The 23,450-nt window shown below is 50.6% G+C and overlaps 1 protein-coding gene across 4 annotated transcripts in view; it reads left to right on the forward strand.

Annotated features, from left to right (window-relative positions):
• The first annotated feature begins 22,021 nt into the window (after positions 1-22,021).
• The window catches only part of TMEM151B (transmembrane protein 151B), a 32,047-nt gene continuing 30,618 nt past the window's right edge, over positions 22,022-23,450 (forward strand). For all 4 annotated transcript variants that reach the window (XR_010599824.1, XR_006174037.2, XR_006174039.2 and 1 more), the window contains exon 1: positions 22,022-22,780. Coding sequence is in view for 1 of the 4 variants with exons in the window: in XM_005296345.4 (XP_005296402.2) it covers positions 22,691-22,780 (90 nt within the window). In the remaining 3 variants the exon portion in view is untranslated. The remainder of the gene's footprint in view (positions 22,781-23,450) is intronic.

A 23,450-nucleotide genomic window follows, 5' to 3' on the forward strand; every position in this document is an offset into this window, starting at 1 on the left:
AGAGTGTGGACACTAGGCATAGGGTCCGTGGCCTGGAACCTGGAGTAGAGGATGGGCCCAGGTTTCCTTACCCACCCCTGGGGAAGTAGCACAGACTGGGCAGTGGAGCAAAGGCCGCCTAAAACAGTTTATCCAGTAGGATTTTAATAGCGTCTCAAGAGGGGAAAACTATAGTGATGTAGTCAGAGGGTGAAGCCACCAAGAGGGATTAACTTGACTCCAGAAAGAGAGAGACCCTGGGTGAAAAGCCACAGGAGTGGGTAGGCATCAGGCTGCTCCTGAGATAATTCCTGGCTGAGTCACAAGGAGGCTCCATCGCGTTGAGTCATGAACCCCGTGACAAGCCCCACAACTTCACATCAAGTTATTAGGATTTACCAGAGTGACCCTTGGCGGGATCAGGGACCCATTGGGCTGGGTGCTGTACAAACACAGACTGCCGCAGAGAGCTTACACTCTAGGATTGAGCCAGTACCCTTTAGTTCTTCAAGCTGATGCTCTCCCAACTCAGCTACTTCTCTGCTTTTAGGGCTGGGGCTGCCAGACCTCTCTGGCTTAGAGGGCCGGGAAAGGAAGATCAGTGCTTGCTTGGAATTGGTTTCCTCTGCAGCCATACGGGAATCTCCCATCTTGGCTGGTACGGGGCTGGGATTTCCCGTGAACAGGGCTAGGCCCCAAGACCAGACAGTGAAGGCTCTGAGTGTGGAATGCTGCTCTGGTCGCTCTGCACTATCTTGCTAACCCTGCTAAGCAACAGGGATCATGGCCCCAGGGAAGGGCTGGCCAGGAGGGAGGAGATCCTGCTGAGAGTTGTGGGCGTGGGAGCCAAGAGCAGACCAGAATGTGCATGACCCAGTCTTAGGGTTACCATATTTCAGCAAGCAAAAAAGAGGACAGGAGGAGCCCCGCCCCTGTCCTGCCCTAGCCCCACCCCTGCCCCTCCCACTTCCCCCCCTCAGAACCCCCAACCCTCCCCCTGCTCCTTGTCCCCTGACTGCCCCCTCCTGGGACCCCTGCCCCTAACTGCCCCCCAGCACTCCACCCCCTACCTAAGCCTCCCTGCCTCTTGTCCCCTGACTGCCCCCTCCTGAGACCCTCCTCCCATCCTAACTGGCCCCCTAGGACCCTACCCCCTACCTGTACCCTGACTGCCCCAACCCTTATCCACACCCCCACCCCCAGACAGACCCCTGGGACTCCCACGCCCCATCCAACCACTCTCCACCCCCTGACAGCCCCCCCCCAGAACTCCCGACCCATCTAAACCCCTCTGCTCCGTCCCCTGACTGCTCCGATCCCTCTCCCCACTCCTGCCCCCTGACAGCCCCCCCCCCCCAGAACTCCCAACCCTCCTCCCCTCGCTCCTTGTCCCCTGACTGCCCCCTCCTGGAACCCCTGCTCCTAACTGACCTCCAGGACCCCACCCCCTACCTAAGCCTCCCTGTTCCTTGTCCTCTAATTGCCCCCTCCTAAGACCCCCCCAACTGCCCCCCAGGACCCTACCCCCTACCTGTACCCTGACTGCCCAAAACCTTATCCACACACCACCACCCCGAACTCCCGACCCCCCCTGTCTCTTGACTGCCCCATCCAAAACCTCCCTGCCCCTTCTCCGACCCCCTGGCCCCCTTGTTGTTGGCCTTCGCCTAATGTCTCTGAACTTGCTCGGGAACGGCCTGAGCCGTTCGTCCCGGCAGGCTGGGCAGCAGTGGGGGAGGAGCTCCAGACTGCCGGAGGCGATCTGCGAATGCAGGGAGGGAGGGAGAGATCTCTGCTGCAGGGGAGAGGAGGAGGGGCTCTCTCTGGCTGTCGGAGCTCCATGTAAGTGGCATCATCCGGCCGGCTGCCCTGTTAGCCGCGCGCTCTGCATGGGGGGGGGAAGTCCGGACATTTACAAATTCCCCCCGGACGCTATTTTTAGCTCAAAAAGCCGGACATGTCCGGGGGAATCCGGCCGAATGGTAACCCTACCCAGTCTCCCGGAGGGTCTCAGCAGCAATTTGGGTTGCAGCCGCAGCAGGATTCTTCCAGCCAAGAGACTGAACAGTGAACCCCCTGCTGGTGCCTTCTGTTCTGGCTGTTGGGATTTGCTGGGATTCGAAGGCTTTGAAAGGGTGTGATGTTTTGGAAACTCAGACCGGTAAGGGGTTCAAGCTGTCACCACTTGCCCTGTAATTCTGGGGGGTCTTTCTGCTGTGCAGCTATGCAGAGGCAGCAGGTTTGGATAATTTTTGGTGGTGGCCAGAATGGGTCCAAGTCATCCCCCCCACTCCTCCCCGCCTAAGACTCTGGGAGGGAGTTAGCGTGATTGGTGCGGGCTCTGGGCTGGGGCAGGGGGCTGGGGTACAGGAAAGGGTGAGGGCTCTGGGAGGGAGTTTGGGTGCGGGAGGGGTTGAGCTCTGGGATGAGGCAGGGGGTTGGGGTGCAGAAGGGGGCCAAGGGGTCGGCGCTTACCCCAGGTGGCACCAGCTCCCAAAAGCGACCTGGACACCCCTTTGGCAGCAGCTTGGCATTCAGGGTAAGGGCAGCTCATGGAGACACCCTCCCAGGGCCGCAGGGATGTGCTGGCCGCTTCCCGGAGCGGCGCAGAGCAGGCGGGCAGGAAGCTGCCTTAGGCTGTGTCTACACTGCCACTTTCAGCACTAAAACTTTAGTCACTGAGGGGTGTGGAAAAACACCCCCCTGAGCGACAAAAGTTTTAGTGCTGAAAAGCGCCAATATAGACAGCAGTATAGACAGCTGTGCTCCTAGCGATAAAGCTACCACTCCTTGTTCGGGGTGGTTATTTTTGTAATCGCCAGGGGAGAGCTCTCCCCCAGCAATAAAGCGTGACTACACTGCCCACGTCACAGCGCAGCCGCACTGTAACGTGGGCAGTCCCACTGTGCTGCTGATGGTGGCAGCAGCGGTTGGGGGCCCCCAGGCCTTTTTAAAATCGCCCTGGAGCAGCAGAAGGGGCCGGGAGACATGCAGGGGCGGCAGGCGGGGGAGAGCCCTGCCTTCAACATTGGTGGAGTCGGGCCCCCGGGCCCTGAATATTCATGGAGCCCAGGCACCACAGGCCCATACAACTTGCTGCCCCTGCAGCTATGGTTAAGATCCCTGAAACCAGTAGACAGCCCACAAGCAACAAGGTCTTCAGCTGGCTTTCAGCAGCTTAGTTACTCTTTGTAGGGTGACACCAACATCCCTTACAGTCCTGGGTCTTCCCACATCCTTCCCAAGTTCTTTATTACCAGACACTTGGACTGTTCCCCTCTAGTTCATCATCCTGGCAGGAACAAAACCAGCTCCCCTAGTTATCAGCTTGCTTTGGTGCCCACACTCCACATAGTCTGCACACCAGAGACTGGCCTGGGATAAAAATACCCCAAAAGTTTAATAGAAAAACCACAGATTCAAAGGTGGAATAGTGAGTGAGACTGTACAAGTTACACAGAAAATAAATATAGAGACACAACCTCAGGCTTTACACTTCTATGTTATATAAAATCCCTTTCTAATTAAAGGTTTCAGAGTAGCAGCCGTGTTAGTCTGTATCCGCAAAAAGAACAGGAGTACTTGTGGCATCTTAGAGACTAACAAATTTATTAGAGCATAAGCTTTCATGGACTACAGCCCACTTCTTCGGATGCATACAGAGTGGAATAAATATTGAGGAGATATACATACACACATACAGAGAGCATGAACAGGTGGGAGTTGTCTTACCAACTCTGAGAGGCCAATTAAGTAAGAGAAAAAAAACTTTTGAAGTGATAATCAAGATAGCCCAGTACAGACAGTTTGATAAGAAGTGTGAGAATACTTACAAGGGGAGATAGATTCAATGTTTGTAATGGCTCAGCCATTCCCAGTCCTTATTCAATCCTGGGTTGATTGTGTCTAGTTTGCATATCAATTCCAGCTCAGCAGTCTCTCGTTGGAGTCTGTTTTTGAAGTTTTTCTGTTGTAATATAGCCACCCGCAGGTCTGTCATTAAATGGCCAGACAGATTAAAGTGTTCTCCCACTGGTTTTTGAGTAGTATGATTCCTGATGTCAGATTTGTGTCCATTAATTCTTTTGCGGAGAGACTGTCCGGTTTGGCCAATGTACATGGCAGAGGGGCATTGCTGGCACATGATGGCATATATCACATTGGTAGATGTGCAGCCAGACGAGTACCCAGAAGTCACCTCCTACAAGACAGGCCCAACAAAGAAAATAACAGAACACCACTAGCTGTCACCTTCAGCCCCCAACTAAAACCTCTCCAGCGCATCATCAGAGATCTACAACCTATCCTGAAAGATGATCCTTTAGTCTCACAGATCTTGGGAGACAGATCTGTCCTCGCTTACAGACAACCCCCCAACCTAAAGCAAATACTCACCAGCAACCACACATCACTGAACAAAAACACTGACCCAGGAACCTATCTTTGTAACAAAGCCCGATGCCAACTCTGTCCACATATCTATTCAAGTGACATCATCATAGGACCTAATCACATCAGCCATACCATCAGGGGCTCGTTCACCTGCACATCTACCAATGTGATATATGCCATCATGTGCCAGCAATGCCCCTCTGCCATGTACATTGGCCAAACCGGACAGTCTCTCCGCAAAAGAATTAATGGACACAAATCTGACATCAGGAATCATAATACTCAAAAACCAGTGGGAGAACACTTTAACCTGTCTGGTCATTCAATGACAGACCTGCGGGTGGCTATATTACAACAGAAAAACTTCAAAAACAGACTCCAACGAGAGACCGCTGAGCTGGAATTGTTATTCAAACTAGACACAATCAAAGTCTCTAAGGTGCCACAAGTACTCCTGTTCCTTTCTAATGAAAGTTACCTATTACCTTCAAACTATTCCCCAGTGTATCCACTAGCTATAGAGGAATCCAGTGTTCACAGACAGCCTCCTTCCTCGAGACTGTCCCCCAAGTTCTGGATGATCTTTAGTTCAGACCCTTTCCTTTTTAAAAGGATCTGCAGATTTTTTTTTCCTTTCAGTCACTATAGATATGAAATGTGGGAAAAACGCCCTCCCTTCCTTATTTTTTTGAAGACTGGGTTTTCCCCGCCCCGCAGTTTCAAGCTGTTCCTATTTGCTTTGATGGTTCCTCATTCATTGTGCTTTCCTGGGCTGGCCAGTGGCTTGGTGCTTGAAGCCAGTCTCATCTGGTTGGGGAGGTAGCCCCTCGTTATCTGATTGCTTCACTGCCCTCTTGTGAGGTGATGCTGAAGTCACATGACAGATACAATTACAGTTTTTACACATTCTATATATATATATATATATATATATATATATATATATATATATGTGAGAGAGAGAGAGATACACATACATTCATAACCATTACCCGTATACATCTCCTGACTACTAAATTCAGTGCATTACAAGCTTCTATAAAATATATTACTTGAGAAACTCATACAGCAAAATAACATAGTATGCAGACAGTTGGTTTAACTCCTTATTTTGGGGAGTTTAGGCCATCTGTTCTCTCCTTGTGGTGTCTGGTCCCCCATTGTCACAGAGGGAGTGTAGTTTGTTACAGCAGGGGGCTGTGAAGGTTTTGCCACTGACATGATCTTGGGCAAAATCCTTCTCTTTTCTTTGCCTCAGTTTCCCCTGCTGTAACAGTGAGCTAATGCTCACTTCCCTGTTCACTCCCCAAAGGACATGTAATTAATGGGTGTGAAATGTTCTGAGAGCCTTGAATGGAGGTCTCTAAAAAGAGTGAAAAGGGAGAAGTGACAAAGTCACTGAGTCAGATAGAACCCAGGAATTCTGGCTTCTAATCCCCTGTTCTAACTATTACAGTCCAGCACCAGGAGCACGGTCAAGATCAACAATCATATATTTAGAGGATGTCCTTTGTGTGTGTTTCTATTATCTCTTTAGTGTATGCAGATGGAAAGAGCTTTAACCATGAACTTTGCTCACTCCCTCCAGCTGTTTAATTGCTTTTTGCCCTTCACTAAGCTATCTAGGGGGGTCAGTTTCACTTTTTCCTCCTAGCCAGTTGGATTTTCAAGTCCCCAGGCTATAGTGTGTTTGGGTTTCCAGCGTTTCAGCAGAAAGCTTCAATCCAGATCAAGCAATATTTAAAAAAAAATAAATCAGGGAAATATTTCTATTCTTATTTGTTTTTGTAGATTTTTAAATAAACAGTTCTGGGCCATAAAATACTTCCAGCTTCCTTTACAAATTACATTGATAGTGTTTCCATTACAATCAGGGCCGGCTCCAGCATTTCTGCCGCCCCAAGCCAATAAAAAAAAGCCGCGATCGCGATCGGCGGCGGCAATTGGGAAAAAAAAAAAAAGCCACGATCGGCAGTGGCAGTTCAGTGGCAGGTCCTTCGCTCCTAGAGGGAGTGAGGGACCTTCCGCCCCCGAATTGCTGCAGAAGCCGCCCCTCTCCCTTGGCCGCCCCAAGCACCTGCTTGTTAAGCTGGTGCCTGGAGCCGGCCCTGATTACAATCAACAGAGCAACCAGGTAAAATTCTTCTTTGTTGCCCCTAGGGGTCAGTATCAATCCACATTGCCACTATCTAGCCCAGAGGTGGGCAAACTACGGCGGTGGGTGGCGAGCTCTTGGAGCAGCGCAGCTGCAGAGCCGCAGCCTGACCCGGTGCTCTGTGCTGCGCGGTGGCGTGGCTGGCTCCAGCCGGGCGGCAGGGCCGGCTCCAGGCACCAGCCCACCAAGCTTGTGCTTGGGGCGGCACCTGGAGGGGGGCAGCGTGGCGCTCCGGCCCCCGGGGAGAGCGGGGCCACGGCCGGGCTCGCCGCCCTCCCCCCGGCGCTCTGGCCGCCCTCCCCCCCGGCGCCCTACCCCCGGCCGCCGGGGGAGCACTGCCCTCCTCCCAGGGCTCCGGCCGCCCTCCCCCCGGGGCTCCAGCCGGCGGCTTTTTTGCCTGGGGTGGCAAAAAAGCCAGAGCCGGCCCTGCTGGGCGGCGAGGCTGTAGTGCCGCCAGCCACCAGTGCTCCAAGCAGCGCGGTCTGGGGGGGGGGGGGGGGGAGGAGTTGGATAGAGGGCAGGGGCGGTCAGAGGGCGGGGAGCACGGGGGCAGGGATCCGGGGGGGGCAGTCAGGAAGGAGGGGGGGGGGGGTTGGATGGGGCGGCAGGGGGCAGTCAGGGGCAGGGGTTCCGGGGGCGGTCAGGGAGGGTTGGATAGGGCAGGAGTCCCAGGGGGGCCATTGGGGGCGAGAAGCAGGGGTGGGGTGGATGGGGGCATTGGCTGGGCCACGCCTGGCTGTTTGGGGAGGCACAGCCTCCCCTAACCGGCCCTCCATACAATTTTGGAAATCCGATGTGGCCCTCAGGCCAAAAAGTTTGCCCGCCCCTAATCTAGCCTGTAATGCAGATGCACAGCACTGCTGGTTGCTGGGGAGTGGAAACTTCATCTCAGAGTCCATTATGCCAGAAATATGCTAGAAACTCAGATTCTCCTCGCCACTCAGGGAGGAGATTTCACAACCCAGCTGACTGGTCAGCACTAGGAGTAGATCCAGTTCCTATCAAAGGGTCCCCAGAAAACCAAAGGCTACCTAACCCTTCTCTCCTCCTGCTCCCTAGTTTGGATCACAAATCTTTGCCCCTGCCCTGCGGATTCAAACCTTGTGCCCACAGAGGTGCCATCCCAGCCCAGAGCCTGCATTCATGGATCCTGCCTCAATCCACCCCACTCAGCATTCTATAAACTCTGTTTTTATAATTATATATTGGTTCTGTGATAAAATGTTCAGTAGCAAGGGGGACTCGCTGGCTCCAGGGACTGGAAATGGACTATCATAGAATCATAGATCATAGAATCATAGATTATAGGACTGGAAGGGACCTCGAGAGGTCATCGAGTCCAGTCCCCTGCCCGCATGGCAGGACCAAATACTGTCTAGACCATCCCTGATAGACATTTATCTAACCTACTCTTAAATATCTCCAGAGACGGAGATTCCACAACCTCCCTAGGCAATTTATTCCAGTGTTTAACCACCCTGACAGTTAGGAACTTTTTCCTAATGTCCAACCTAGACCTCCCTTGCTGCAGTTTAAACCCATTGTTTCTGGTTCTATCCTTAGAGGCTAAGGTGAACAAGTTCTCTCCCTCCTCCTCATGACACCCTTTTAGATACCTGTAAACTGCTATCATGTCCCCTCTCAGTCTTCTCTTTTCCAAACTAAACAAACCCAGTTCTTTCAGCCTTCCTTCATAGGTCATGTTCTCAAGACCTTTAATCATTCTTGTTGCTCTTCTTTGGACCCTTTCCAATTTCTCCACATCTTTTTTAAAATGCGGCGCCCAGAACTGGACACAATACTCCAGCTGAGGCCTAACCAGAGCAGAGTAGAGCGGAAGAATGACTTCTCGTGTCTTGCTCACAACACACCTGTTAATGCATCCCAGAATCATGTTTGCTTTTTTTGCAACAGCATCACACTGTTGACTCATATTTAGCTTGTGGTCCACTATAACCCCTAGATCCCTTTCTGCCGTACTCCTTCCTAGACAGTCTTTTCCCATTCTGTATGTGTGAAATTGATTTTTCCTTCCTAAGTGGAGCACTATGCACTGGGTCAGCGCTGAGAATGACCATCGGTTGTGTGAGATGACTTTGCTGGATCTCAGCCCAGTTCCCAGAGGACGGGCATCCACGTCACAGCAGCTACTATCACCACTGGTACTAAGTTGCCCACTGTCTCTCAGTAGGTGAGCTATGGATTGGAGAAGCCAGAGGGACTGAGTTCTGCTCTCATGGCAGGTACAGAGGGTGAGGTGTAGCAGTGATGGTAATGGGCAAGGGAGTTTCCACCCAGACTGTAGTTGATCTGGAGACAAATAGAGGCCTTCAATCAACAGATCATCCTGCACCTTTACCCCGCACTAGATTGACTTAAGGGCAGACTGTAAAGAAGGAGTGACTGATGGCACCTCCTGTGAGATCCATGCAGCACTCTCCTGGTTCAGGGTTGGCAGCCGCTGTCTCCTGGCTAGTCTGATCCAAACTAAAGCCAGAGGAGAAGGATGGCCCTCCTACTCTGTAGGGGAATACAAGCACTTTGGGCTATTGGCAATGGCTGGATTCCCAGGAGAAATGCACCACTCCCCAGAGGTAAATCAGGGGTGCAAATTGCTTGGAGTGAGCAAAATCACAGGGCTGGCTCAAACCCAGTCTCAGGAGGGTGCTGAGAAACATTCTGGTGGCTGCTGAGCATAAGACTTACTCTGCCTTAGTCCACCTCCGTAGTTGCCTGTTCTATTAGCTCAGCCTCAGGATGGAATCCTCCCCCATGCTCAAGGCCAGCACACAGCCTACACACCACTGCGTCCCCCTCAAGCACAGAACGGTTATGCTCTCTGGGGAGTGGGACCTCCCTTCTCTCTTGTGCCTCCAGCTGTGCAGATGGAGACACAAGCCAACCCTGATGGGGAGATTCTCCCTGAGGAGTTGGTGGAAAAGGCCCCTAAAATTCAGTCAGACAGAGGAAGGGACCCCTCACTAGGGATGGATCGAGTGCTTCTGATACCATTAGAATTGCCCCAAACTTCTCCCTAAACTCCAGCTCAAGCTCAGACTTTAGGGTAGCTGCCTCTGTTCTGCCAGGCTCTGGCTGGGATCTGAGGCCCAAGGTACCATAGGAGAGGTTCTATGGGGTTTTTAGCTGGACTAGAAACACAATGTCCCAGATCTCACCAGAAACCAGATCTATGGTCTGAATTCCACAGCACGGAGGTTGAGATAAGCCCCTGGAGTAAGGTAGGAATATAGGTGCATAAGGACAGATTTCCTAAAAACACTCAACACCCACACTATGGACCAGATTTCCAAAGGAGCTCAGCAGATTGGGTGCTGACTGAGCTCTTGTGAAAAGTTGGCTGAGAGTCCTGACAAAATCCTGGTGGTAGCTCTAATGATCTGCTACTTAGTACAGGGAATACCTATTGGCTTACTTTACTCAGAACCCTTCCCAGGAGACGTGTGCATGTGTGCGTTTGAGGAGAGGGAAATGAAGATGGTGCGTTATTAGCAAAGCTCACAGTCCTGACAAAAGTGGCAATCCCAAATGTTCCCAATATGTCACAAAGGGTGAAGGAGCTTATCCAAACCACGTTAGTCCCTCATCGTTGTTCTTTATAGAGGGTCACTGTCTGGGCAGAGTCACCTCCAAATGCAGGGTTTGTAAGAAATAGGGTCTCGTTAAATCCTTAACCCACTAATAAAAAAAATCCAGTGGAAATGGTGGGCTTGGCTCTCCCCTTACATCAGTGTGACCCCATTGACTTCAACAGGTTTATCCCCAATTTACACCAGTATAAGTGAAAGGAGAATTGGGCTCAGTGATTTAAAAAACAAACAAACCTTGCCCTGCTATAACTGCCCGCCAAACTTTGCAGTGTGGGATAGTGCATGAGAGCCTGAAACTAACTAGAAACCAAAGGGAAACTGACCAGTCTGTTTTCACTGTCCACAAGGAGACAAATGCAGAGGATGGACAAACGTCATGAAAGGGGAAAGGAAATAGAATATTTAAGCCTTTTTTCAACCATAGACCCTAATCCTGTAAGAGGATCCAGAGAAGCAAAACCCTATACCTGTGGGGATCCCCAGGGGCCCACCCATGCAGATCCTAATCATGGGATCAGGGTCTTAATGACCTCCAGTGTTGTTCACGTCATAGGAGAACAGATTTTTTTAAAACCTGGCCATGTTCTTTTAACTAGAAGAGTTTCTTCTTGCCTGTGGAACAGAGGTAAGTGCAAGGTCCAGCAGGGGGAGCTCCAAACTGGCAGAACTAAGAGGGAGACTTGGCAGGGATCAGTGACCCACAATCACAACTGGAGAGTAGAGGACAGAATGAGGCTTGTCATGGCCCAGCCACAGACACATACATTCTGGTAGGAAAGAGCTCTTTGTCCTGCACCCACCACCAGATCTTGGGATTTGGAGTCATCTCCCCAGAGGTGCCAGTTAGAAAGAGGGGATTGGTCCATCTTTGGCCTTGATTCCTTGGCTTCTTACTACTCCCTCCTTACACACATAGGAGGATGGAACACCTAGAGCCTGGCTAACCCAGCTCCTTTCAGATCCACCCCCAGGGTGAGTTTGGTGCTTGCAAAAGCGAGAGACTGATACCAGCACGAACACACAGTGCTGACAGGAGATGTACAAGATCCCCACATGCAGCCCTGACGATGCCCCTCACTCCAGACCCCCTGCTATTCCAGCCCTTTGTTTCTCCTGAACTTAGGGGCTGGCATTTGTAGTGACCTCTTCCCAGCCCTAATAAGGATAGGTATCAATTCAGTTCAGTGACAAGCTAGACAGATGTCCAGTTAGTTGTATGGGGTTGACCGTGGTAACCCTGTGAGCTGCTAGTGTAAATTAGGGTCTGGACTCTCCTCTCAGTTCCACCAGTGTAAATTGGGAGTAACCTGGATGGAATCCATGGAGGAGTCACACTGGTGTAAGTGAGAGGGGAATAAGTCCCTAGCTGTTTCCAGAAGTCCAAACAGACTCAGGCTGAGCTGAGCGCTTGCACAATTAATAACAGTGCCAGGCCTTCTCCCTTGCAAAATCTGCCTCCTTACTGCCCACTAAACCTCACAGACACTGGCTCTGATGTGAGCATAACTGGATCCACACCCAGCCCCCACCCCCTGGCATGGATTCATCTTCTGTCCTTGGATTAATGTCCAAGCAGCTCAACACTAGGGGTTAGAAAAGGGTAAATCAACACAGGGAAAGTGGGAAGAGCTGGATCTGGGCTGCAGGGTCTAGCAGGTGGGAGTGAGCAAGTGGTTCTCCTGTTAAGTATTCAGCTGATGAGCAGGAGAGTGGAGCTGTTCGAAGGGCAGGTGGCTCTACCCAGGGAAGAGGGGACTGGGTCTGGCGCTCCATGAATAAGTGATGAGCTGCGTTGCTCAGGTAACCAGCTGCTTCTGGTGCTGATCACATGTAACATGTCTTCTGCACTCAGTGTTTATTCCCAGCGGGTGCACAGTGGCAGTAGTAATGCGGGCAGACGGAAGGAGGCCAGGCACTGTGGTGGGCTCTATCCCCTTCCCAACAACTGGCTTGTCTCTTCTACCTGCCTGGCTAGCTTTTTCCTTTAGGAGAAAGACTCACCATGGCTCCTGCTGGCCCAGCCACAGGAGGTGACTCCAGCTCAGTATGGTTCCTACCAGATTAGCAACAGAGAAGCAAGTCCCAGTGAAGACTTCTTCCAACCAGCCTCCCATAGGGGAGACAATTTGCATTCAATTCTGGCTCAGCTGGTCTCCTACTAGCTCAGGCAGGAAGAGATGACTCCCAGTCTGAGAGCAGCTCAGCTCCTTTTTGGAGGCTAAGCCCCCCTGTGGTGCATGGTCTTTTCTGCTTCCTTGATTAATTCCCATCAGGGGATGCTGGGCCCAGCGGCACTGCCAGGGGATGAGGAGGAGGTATTTGGCTCAGATACAGGGCCGGTGTGGGAGGTGCTGTAACCACATTACTTGTGAGGGAAGTTTCTTATTAACAGTCAAAAGGCAATGTGAAGCAGCCAGTGCCTGTGACTCACACCTGTGAATCTGGAGAGCTGTGAAGGTACCAGAAGGCCAAGTGAGGCATGGACTGCTGCAGAGAGGGAACTGACTTAACTCTAACCTGAGCCAGAGACAGCAGTGGAGCCAGGGAAATGAATACAATATAACTTGCAAAAAGAAGAACAGGAGGACTTGTGGCACCTTAGAGACTAACAAATTTATTAGAGCATAAGCTTTCGTGGACTACAGCCCACTTCTTCGGATGCATATAGAATGGAACATATATTGAGGAGATATATATATACACACATACAGAGAGCATAAACAGGTGGGAGTTGTCTTACCACCTCTGAGAGGCCAATTAATTAAGAGAAAAAAAAACTTTTGAAGTGATAATCAAGCTAGCCCAGTACAGACAGACAGTTAGATAACAAGTGTGAGAATACTTACAAGGGGAGATAGATTCAATGTTTGTAATGGCTTAGCCATTCCCAGTCCTTATTCAAACCGGAGTTGATTGTGTCTAGTTTGCATATCAATTCTAGCTCAGCAGTTTCTCGTTGGAGTCTGTTTTTGAAGTTTTTCTGTTGTAATATAGCCACCCGCAGGTCTGTCACAGGTCTGGCCCCCAGCAATGCCCCTCTGCCATGTACATTGGCCAAACCGGACAGTCTCTACGCAAAAGAATTAATGGACACAAATCTGACATCAGGAATCAAAATACTCAAAAACCAGTGGGAGAACACTTTAACCTGTCTGGTCATTCAGTGACAGACCTGCGGGTGGCTATATTACAACAGAAAAACTTCAAAAACAGACTCCAACGAGAAACTGCTGAGCTAGAATTGATATGCAAACTAGACACAATCAACTCCGGTTTGAATAAGGACTGGGAATGGCTAAGCCATTACAAACATTGAATCTATCTCCCCTTGTAAGTATTCTCACACTTGTTATCTAACTGTCTGTCTGTACTGGGCTAGCTTGATTATCACTTCAAAAGTTTTTTTTTTCTTAATTAATTGGCCTCTCAGAGGTGGTAAGACAACTCCCACCTGTTTATGCTCTCTGTATGTGTGTATATATATATCTCCTCAATATATGTTCCATTCTATATGCATCCGAAGAAGTGGGCTGTAGTCCACGAAAGCTTATGCTCTAATAAATTTGTTAGTCTCTAAGGTGCCACAAGTCCTCCTGTTCTTCTTTTTGCGGATACAGACTAACACGGCTGCTACTCTGAAACAATATAACTTGAGCGCTAATAGAGAGCGAGGAGACAGTCCCCATATTGGAAAGAGAAGGATCAGAGTATAGGAATCAAAGTGTTTCCAGCAGTTAGAATTTCCTATATGCTACATGTGCCCTACAGCATGAGCCAAGAGACTGGCTGTGTGACAAAAGCCACGAGTGCCCAGATGCATTGGGTACAGCGACTGCAGTGCAAATGGCTTCAGAGGAGCAAATACAGCCAATGGGCAGTGACAAGGGGGGATCCTTTAAACTGGGTACTATTGAACAATGCAGTGCCATTGCACTGAAAATAAAGGATATTTTCAATAAGAAACTATGGATTCAGGACACAAAATACCAACACAAGGGCAGGGAACTCTGATCCCCTGATTTAAAATACAGCTTCACACAATATTTACCACTTTACAAACTAAAAACCTGCCTAGCCATGAAGTGACATAAAAAGCTCTTTGCTATAAATACTGCGGATGTGGGCACAGAGGCCCTGATTCTTCCCTAGGCTGGCACCTTATGGACCACTGAAAAGTCAGTGTAAAGCACTACTATTCTGATCTGAGAGTATTTTACATCCACTCTCTGCGGGTGTAAGTAATTCCATGAGGTGCCAACCTTGGGGAACCAGGCACCGGGTGTCTGGAAGGAGATGACCACACAGATACATCAATAAGAGACCACCTTCATCCTAGCTGCCAAATCTTCTTAAAAGCTCCCCCACCTGATCACCTGATGCTAGAGAAAGTTGCACCCATTTCACTACACCTGCTACCCACCTGGTACTCCAGAATAGCACCCAACCTCCATCTCTAAATCAGAAAGGCAATTACCAGGTGTTAATGGATATTAAGGCAAAGATGCCACTGCTTCTTGTCTCCTGGATGTGATGCCCTCAACAGAGGCAGTATCATCTAGTGATTAGGGCAGGGATTGGCCATTAGGACTCCTGGGTTCTCTCCTTGGACTAGGACTCTACAAGGACATGTGACCAGGCCACATGATGCTGGACTCTATCTTGGGAAGTCATTATTTTTCCACAGACTGGCCTGGGAACCAAGGTTTGGAACAAAGGGTTCCCGCCCTATGCAAAAGCTATATAAGGTGGGGAGTGACATCATCTGGGGTTCTTCACTCCTCACACAAGAAGACTCCTGGGAACACCTGAGAAACAAAGACTGAACTGGGGGAAGTGCTGGACCAAGGCTAAAGGGATTTCTAACCTGTATATGAAACCACCTGGGGATTCCAAGCTGTAAAGCAAGTGCAGCTTGTCCCTTAAGAATCTGCAGCCTGCTTGTATCATCTCTTAGGGTGAGAATCTGCTAATTCATATCCAATCTATCTAGTCTATTAAGCTTAGTTTGTGGTTTTTGTTCATTTGCTAGGTAATCTGCTTTGATCTGTTTGCTATCCCTTATAATCAATCTTTTGTAGTTAATAACTTTGTTTTTGTTTTAATCTAAACCAGTGAGCTTTGACTGGATTGGGGAAAATCTCTGCTTGGTTACCACAAATGTGCATTGTTCTCTTCACATTGAGGGAGAGCCGGACCGGGTATTAAACCCATATACTGGCCAGATTTGACCAGGGCAGGGCGGTACTGCTCTGGGGTCCCAGGCTGGGAAGCTGGTGGTTAGAGAGCCTGTGTGTAACTGCTGCTGGGTGTGTCCCTACCTGTGTGGACGCTGGTGAAAGTGCAGGTTTGAGAGCTTTGCAGCTTGTCACAGCAGTACATTGTGAGAGGGACAGGGCCGGCTCCAGGCACTAGCCTAGCAAGCACCAAGCACCTGCTTGGGGCGGCCAAGGGGAAGGGGCGGCACGTCGGGCTGTTCGGTGGCAATTCAGCAGCGGGTCCCTCTCAGAGGGAAACACCTGCCGCCGAATTCCTGCCGAAGAAGAAAACGGCACGGTAGAGCTGCCGCTGGAGTGCCGCTGATCGCAATTGCGATCGCGGCTCTTTTTTTTTTTCCCGCCGCTTGGGGCGGCAAAAACCCTGGAGCCGGTCCTGGAGAGGGAGCCCAAGCTGGTAGGTCAGGGGGCTCAGTGGTACCCCAGTTCCAGGTGGCACCCTGGGGGGAACCTGTCACATGTATCATTGGCCCATTTTACATATAAGATATCTGAAGGTTTGTGCAAGATCACTTCAGGCTGATCTGGGAGTAAAGACGCAAGTCTCATCCCTCTTTCTATACTGCCTTTCAGAAGGAATAGGCAAAATTATGAGTTTGGCTATGTTGTCTCTAACCCTACAGAACACTCTGCTCCATGCCAGGAACAGAACCTACAAATCCTGATACAAAACATTCTGCTGTTGTCTCACCATCAGTTATGTAATCCATTGGCATAGCATGTGTTGTGTCCCCATATAAGGGCTGGCCTATGCAGAAGATACTAGGGCGCTGCTATCACTGGTTAGTCCTATAGCTTAAGAAGTCTGTGCTGTAGACGTTTTGGTTCAAACCCTGTTACTAACCTTTATGGGAGATCCCCTCTTAAATTAGTGCAAAGATCCTGGAATAATTCAAATTCTTCTCTGCTCAGGGGCCCCTTATTATACCTCTGAGCTAACCCACTGCCCTGTGCTTTTGCTTTGTCCTTTTTGACTGACCCTTCCCTCTTTGTGGGAGATCAATGGTGTTCTTGTAGGAGGGCTGTTGTGGAGGTCCCCCTGCTCCAAATGAGGTCAAAGGCCTTCACCAGCACTAGACCTACACAATTTCAAAAGTGGAAATGCATGGAAATTATTTGCAAATATGCAAATTAGTCAATTGAAATTTGCATATACAATCACACATGGAACTGCAGAAAACTGGCAGCTATGCCCTTCGTGGCTGTCTGCACTGCTCTGCCCTGGGCTGTGTGCAGGTGACTTCTCCTCAGGGGGAGAGGATCTGTCTCTTTGGGGTGTTCTGAAGGCTGTGGGATCCCAAGTCTGCCTGTGGGGGAGGAGGGAATCAGCTGGGCAGCAGGCAATGAGATTCACAACAGGCTTGCCTGCTTGCTGCTGTTCCCATGGAAACACTAGAAAACGAGAGGAAATCCAGCCCCAGCCCCCGTTGCAGATGAGCTTCCCCACCCTTACCCCACCAGCTGCCACACCTGTTTCCATAAGAGCCAGCAGGTCCCTCTGAGACATTTCCATGGCTGAGACTCACAAGCATTATGAACTGCTGTTTCTCCAGCAGCCCCCAGGGATGGGAAGAGCTGGTGCAGAGAAGAACCAACTCAAACTCACCCTCAGAGCTCAAAGGAAATCTATTTAATTTCCAAAGAGATCTGCACTTTCTGCTTTTGCCCCTGTCTGGATGGATCCAAGAGGTGCTGGAAATCTGCTCTCTTAAGGCCTTCAGCAGAGCTGGGCCCAAGCTATAAAATCCAGACCTGGACTGGAGTTCAAAGAAACAGGTGTACAGGGGGTCTGAATCTCAGGGCTGTTCAAATCCAGGTGGTTAGTTCGGTCCCATCTCTAGAGGTTTGGAGAAGTTTTTGGGTGCTAGTCTGAAAGGACCGTCTTCACTATGTCCAGTAGGGCTGCAGTATGCAGCTGAACATCAGTCAAATCTGGGATGACTAGCTGTTCAGACTTGCTGGAGAACATTAATGGCTGCTAGGGGCACTGTTCAGGCCAACCTTGCTTAGCTTGTGAGTTTTAAGGACTGCAGCATAAGATGGAGTTTGGCTGCCAGCATTAGACTCCCTGGAAAGATAATCCTCTTTGTTAGACATAGATGAGACTCAGGTTGACCTTCCCCCCAGATTCCAGACTAGACCACCTCGAGGTGCAGAAAAGTTTAGCCTTTTTTTAAAGCAGACTGCTCCTACTCCTCTGAGCTCCATAATTTGAGCTTGAGGAGGAAGTCTTAAAATCAGGCTGGTTCCTAGGGTGACCAGACAGGAAGTGTGAAAAATCGAGACGCAGGTGGGGGAGATAATAGGTGCCTATATAAGACAAAGCCCCAAATATCAGGACTATCCCTATAAAATTGGGACACCTGGTCACCCTACTGGCTCCTGTGGTGACAGTTCTACAATCAGCCAGTAACCAGAGACCTCTGGGAACAAATGGATCTCAATGGATCTGCAGTGCAAAGGGGTTGGGAGCTGCTTTGGGATGGGGGTGGGGAGTCCTAACTTTCTGATGCTGTTCTGAACTGAACCCCAGAGAGACAGGGAGAACCAGTGACAGGAAGAGAGTGACACAAAGAGAGAGAGACAGACATGGAGAGCGACATGCAGTGAGAATGAATGTGCATGGTGAACTGGGTGTTTGTGTTCATTCTCCTGAGCTGGGCAGAAAGAAGAACCCACTGGGGGATTGAGGGAGCCTGCTCCTCTGTAATATGTTGGCTTAGTGTACATGTAGGGCCCATTGTTTTGGGGTTTTATTTTATTTAATTTTTCCCAGGGATTTGTCAGTGTTTATTATTACAAAAACAAACCAAAAAAAGGTGAAAATCAGTGGGGAAATGTATTAATAATTTTTCTGGGTAAATATTGGGGTTTATTTTGGTGGACGGAAGGACAGGGGAAAAAGTATTCAGTAGATTAATGTTACCCGAAATTGGGCCAGCTAGTAAGCTTAGGGAAGACTAATGACCCACCAAAGTTTGGCAGAAAGCAGCACTTTTATTATACTAATAGCTAAGCTCAAAAGAAGGGGCAGGAGGTCACACTCACACTTGCATACTCACGCTCCCAGGACAGGCACGGCATTGGAGATGTCAGGATTCTTCAAGGTAAGTGTCCCCCAGCACAGCGATGGACAGTGTGATAAAGGTAAGTATTCCCAAGGCACAATGGAATGCAACATGGCAAACCACTGGTCAGGCAGTCTGGGCAAAGAGCCTTCACGGGAGGTACAAGCTTGTGAGTGCACTGCTGAGCACATGGCCCCTTCCCCTTTTAAGGGCCTGTTCCTCATGGCCTGCGACTAGAGATGACTTGGCTGCATCTGGTTGGTCACACTCCACCTCGAGCAATGTCCATGCATTGGGTGTGTGATCGCTGCCTAATTAGAATCTCAGACACCTTGTCTACCTGGGAGCTCTTCTGATCTTCCAGCTGTTCAAGCAGCCCATTCATCCACAAGCATTCCAGAAGGGAGGGGGAGGGAAAAGCCATTCACAGGTATTCAGAGAGGGGGGGAAAGTGTAACAGACCTTTTGAGCATACAGGTTATACAAAGCATACAGATCACTAAAAGAACAGGAGTACTTGTGGCACCTTAGAGACTAACAAATTTATTAGAGCATAAGCTTTCGTGGGCTACAGCCCACTTCTTCGGATGCATATAGAATGGAACATATATTGGGGAGATATATATACACACATACAGACAGCATGAACAGGTGGGAGTTGTCTTACCAACTCTGAGAGGCCAATTAAGTAAGAGGGGAAAAAAAAACTTTTGAAGTGATAATCAAGATAGCTCAGTACAGACAGTTTGATAAGAAGTGTGAGAATACTTACAAGGGAAGATAGATTCAATGTTTGTAATGGCTCAGCCATTCCCAGTCCTTATTCAATCCTAAGTTGATTGTATCTAGTTTGCATATCAATTCCAGCTCAGCAGTCTCTCATTGGAGTCTGTTTTTGAAGTTTTTCTGTTGTAAAATAGCCACCCGCAGGTCTGTCATTGAATGGCCAGACAGGTTAAAGTGTTCTCCCACTGGTTTTTTAGTATTATGATTCCTGATGTCAGATTTGTGTCCATTAATTCTTTTGCATAGAGACTGTCCGGTTTGGCCAATGTACATGGCAGAGGGGCATTGCTGGCACATGATGGCATATATCACATTGGTAGATGTGCAGGTGAACGAGCCCCTGATGGTATGGCTGATGTGATTAGGTCCTATGATGATGTCACTTGAATAGATATGTGGACAGAGTTGGCATCGGGCTTTGTTACAAGGATAGGTTCCTGGGTCAGTGTTTTTGTTCAGTGATGTGTGGTTGCTGGTGAGTATTTGCTTTAGGTTGAGGGGTTGTCTGTAAGCGAGGACGGATCTGTGAGAGTGAGGGATCATCTTTCAGGATAGGTTGTAGATCTTTGGTGATGCGCTGGAGAGGTTTTAGTTGGGGGCTGAAGGTGACAGCTAGTGGTGTTCTATTATTTTTTTTGTTGGGTCTGTCTTGTAGGAGGTGACTTCTGGGTACTCGTCTGGCTCTGTCAGTCTGTTTTTTCATTTCAGCAGGTGGGTATTGTAGTTTTAAGAATGCTTGATAGGTGCTTGTCTCTGTCTGAGGGATTGGAGCAAATGCGGTTATATCTTAGAGCTTGGCTGTAGACAATGGATCGTGTGGTGTGTCCTGGATGGAAGCTGGAGGCATGTAGGTAATTGTAGCGGTCAGTAGGTTTCCGGTATAGGGTGGTATTTATGTGACCATCGCTTATTAGCACAGTAGTGTCCAGGAAATGGACCGCTTGTGTGGACTGATCTAGGCTGAGGTTGATGGTGGGGTGGAAATTATTGAAATCATGGTGGAATTCCTCAAGGGCTTCTTTTCCATGGGTCCAGATGATGAAGATGTCATCAATGTAGTGCAAGTAGAGTAGGGGCGTTAGGGGACGAGAGCTAAGGAAGCGTTGTTCTAAGTCAGCCATAAAAATGTTGGCATACTGTGGGGCCATGCCAGTACCCATAGCAGTGCCACTGACTTGAAGGTATATATTGTCCCCAAATGTGAAATAGTTGTGGGTGAGGACAAATTAATGCTTTGATTAATGGAATTCAATGTGGTTTTCTTCAGAACTAAAACAGAACTCAAAACACAATTCCACCTCTGAGTTTAAGAAAACAAAATGTATCTCTAATCCCCCAATAAAACTTTTCATCTGAATAAACAGTTTACTGTTGTAGATTTAGAACTATTAGCCTATAAATATTTACATTTAATAATTGTGCCACACCATTTGCAGCGCAAACTTCATCCTTTTCTCCTGTTTTTTTTTTTTAAACTTTCGAATACTTCCTTGTGTTCTGAAACCTATTCTGATACAGATTTTTGTTTTCTTCCCATTTTAGTGTATCAGGTCTTTAAACCATTATCTGCTAACAGCTTGAAATGTGTATGTGGTAGGTTTGAGGTACAGTACATTCAGATGCGCAGGCACTTCAGAGCTTGCATGCGTGCCTGTTTGTTTATTGTGTGTATCTTCTAGACTAATACATAGCCTTACTTCAACAGGCAGCTTTGCATATCCACCTAGACAAATATATTACTGTAATACACATATCCCATGCAATGTATTGTATTTTCCTAATAAAACAAGTTTTTAATATATATTGAATGATAAAAAAGTAAGGTGAAAATCAGAAAAAACAAATAATACTTTTTGTAAAACCTGGGATTTTTTTTTATAAAAATCGGTTTAATCTTTATGTACATGATACCATGGGATCAGTGAGTTATCAATACCTACATAAATGGCTCATGTCTCCCCTGAGTGGCTCACACCCATGAGAATAAATACCCCCTACTTACATTCGATAAGAGTTTCCTCCTTAATTCAAGTATATGGGACTTGTGCTTTGGGGACTGAAGGCCAGGGGTTTACTCCCTGCCAAGGAGTCTATTTTCATGTGGCTCTGATTCATTAACCCCCTAATGGTGCCCCCTCAAAGCAGCTGCCTGTCTCAGGCATTCTCACACCTATTTAAAGTCACAAACATTCAGTGCTGAAAAAAGGCTCCAGATTGCCAGGTCTGGAGCTGAAAAATCTCTAGCCAGAGAACAGGTAGAGCAGCAGGTTAAACTTCCTTCATAGCCTCACCCACTAATGTATCTCAGCCCTGCCTGGGGGAACCAACCTCCAAGGAGAAAGGGAGCTTGATCACCCTAGCCTCTTAGGAGACTGCTAGCAATGATCCAGTTCATGGGGTTTGTGATCTGAACACCTGCCTGCTAGGAACTGGGCTGAGACCCACCATGCTCATTTCACTGCCTGGCGATCGGATGGGAGAGACTGTCTGGTGCCACCCAACCTGAGGTGGACTGGAAGTGGTGCACAGATTTTCCCTTCAGCCATCCAGAGTCCTCCCCCCCACCCTGAAATGCACCTGCTCTCCCTGCAGAGCCTTCCCCAGCCCTGCTTCTCCCTTGCATGTGGGGGTGGGGATGTGGTGAGTGCCTAGTCCTCGCCGGGCCCCCCGACAGCAGCGGGAGTGGCCTGCAGCAACCCGCACAACGGTGGGTAGGAGGGTGGGAGGCTCCAAGGCCGCCCCGCTCCCTCCCCGCGGGGTCCCTCACACCGCAGACGGGAGCCGAACGCGTGCCAGGCCCCCCGCACGATTCTAACCGCGGCCAGGGCGGCGGTTCCTGCGCTCGCCCGAGCAGCAGCCGCGCGGCGGGGCCGGGTTGCGGCGAGCTCGGCGGCGCTCGCGCACGGCGCGGGGAGGCGGGGTGGGGCGGCGCGCGGGGAAGGGGGGGTCCCTCCCGCGGCACACAGGGAGGGAGGCAGCGCGGCGGCCGCAGCCTCAAGGTCACACTTCTCCCGGCAGAGGGAGAGAGAGGAGCGAGGGCGGCAGCGCTCCCCGCCCCTGCCCCCTCCTCCCACCCCCGTGCTCCCCGCCTGCCCCTCGTCTCCCCCGCCCCCTTCTCCCCTCCCCGGCTCCCCCCGCCCGGCTTTCCCGCTCAGCCTCGGGGGCTGCGGCAGCCCGGCCACGGACTAGCCCTGCGGCCCGAGCGCGCTGTCCATGGTGGGGCGGCTGGGCTGCGAGCTGCCGGCTGCCCGCCCAGCGGCGCGGGGCTTTGGGGCCATGCCGGGCACGGCGGCGGCGGCTCCCCGGCGTCCCGCGGCGCCCCGCTGCTTGGCGAGCGCCTGGCTGGTGGCGGGATAATGCGTCTGCTGGGCGCCAGCGCTGGCCACCTGGGAGGCACCGCGCCGGGGGGCCGCCCGCCGCCCCGCCACCATGTCCCCCCCAGCCTCGGCGGCCGCGGCCGGCGAGAGAGGCAGCAGCACGTCGGTGCCTCCGGAGGAGGCGGAGGGGGCCCGAGAGGAGGTGAGGACAGAGCGACCTGCCCGCCCCGCCGGGCGGCTGCTTGGCGCTCCCCGGCTGCATGCGAGCGGCTTTGCATGGCACGGGCATGGCAGCGCGCTTGAGGCTCCGCTCCGCGGGGTCACACCCCGGCTCTGACCGGGCCGGGGCTTTGCATCCAGGTACGGCAGCTTCCGCTCGCCCCAGGGGCCGGGCTGGGCCCGGGGGGGCAGAGAGGGGCACCCCGCAGTGCAGCCCCTTTCCCGATCCTGGCTCACTCGGGCCGGGGGATTCCCAAGGCCCCGCTGGCAGGGGGAGGTGAAGCCTTTGTGGGCGCTGGGGGACGGGGACCATCTGGGAGCGCGGCGGGGTGCAGACCCCCGGGTGGGGGGCGGCTGAGAGCTAGGAAGGACGGGATGAAATTGAACAAAGGGAAACGTAGGCTGGATGGAAGATGCTGGGGAATCCTCCCTCCCATAAAGTGCTGGAGCCCCAGGGCCTGGCACAAGGCAGTAGAAAATAGACCTGTAGGGATCCCTCCAGCTCTGGTTCCCCGGGGCTGGACAAGAGGGGACATAACAGGGCTTCCCTAGCTCTAACTTGTATGGTTCCGTGGGTAGGAGATAGTTAAGACTGGCCAATGGCATGGAACAAATTTTCTATTGGTGTAAGATGTGCAAGTGGACTCTAGGCA

The sequence above is a fragment of the Chrysemys picta genome, chromosome 3 (assembly GCF_011386835.1).
Source record: "Chrysemys picta bellii isolate R12L10 chromosome 3, ASM1138683v2, whole genome shotgun sequence".
Taxonomy (NCBI): domain Eukaryota; kingdom Metazoa; phylum Chordata; order Testudines; family Emydidae; genus Chrysemys; species Chrysemys picta.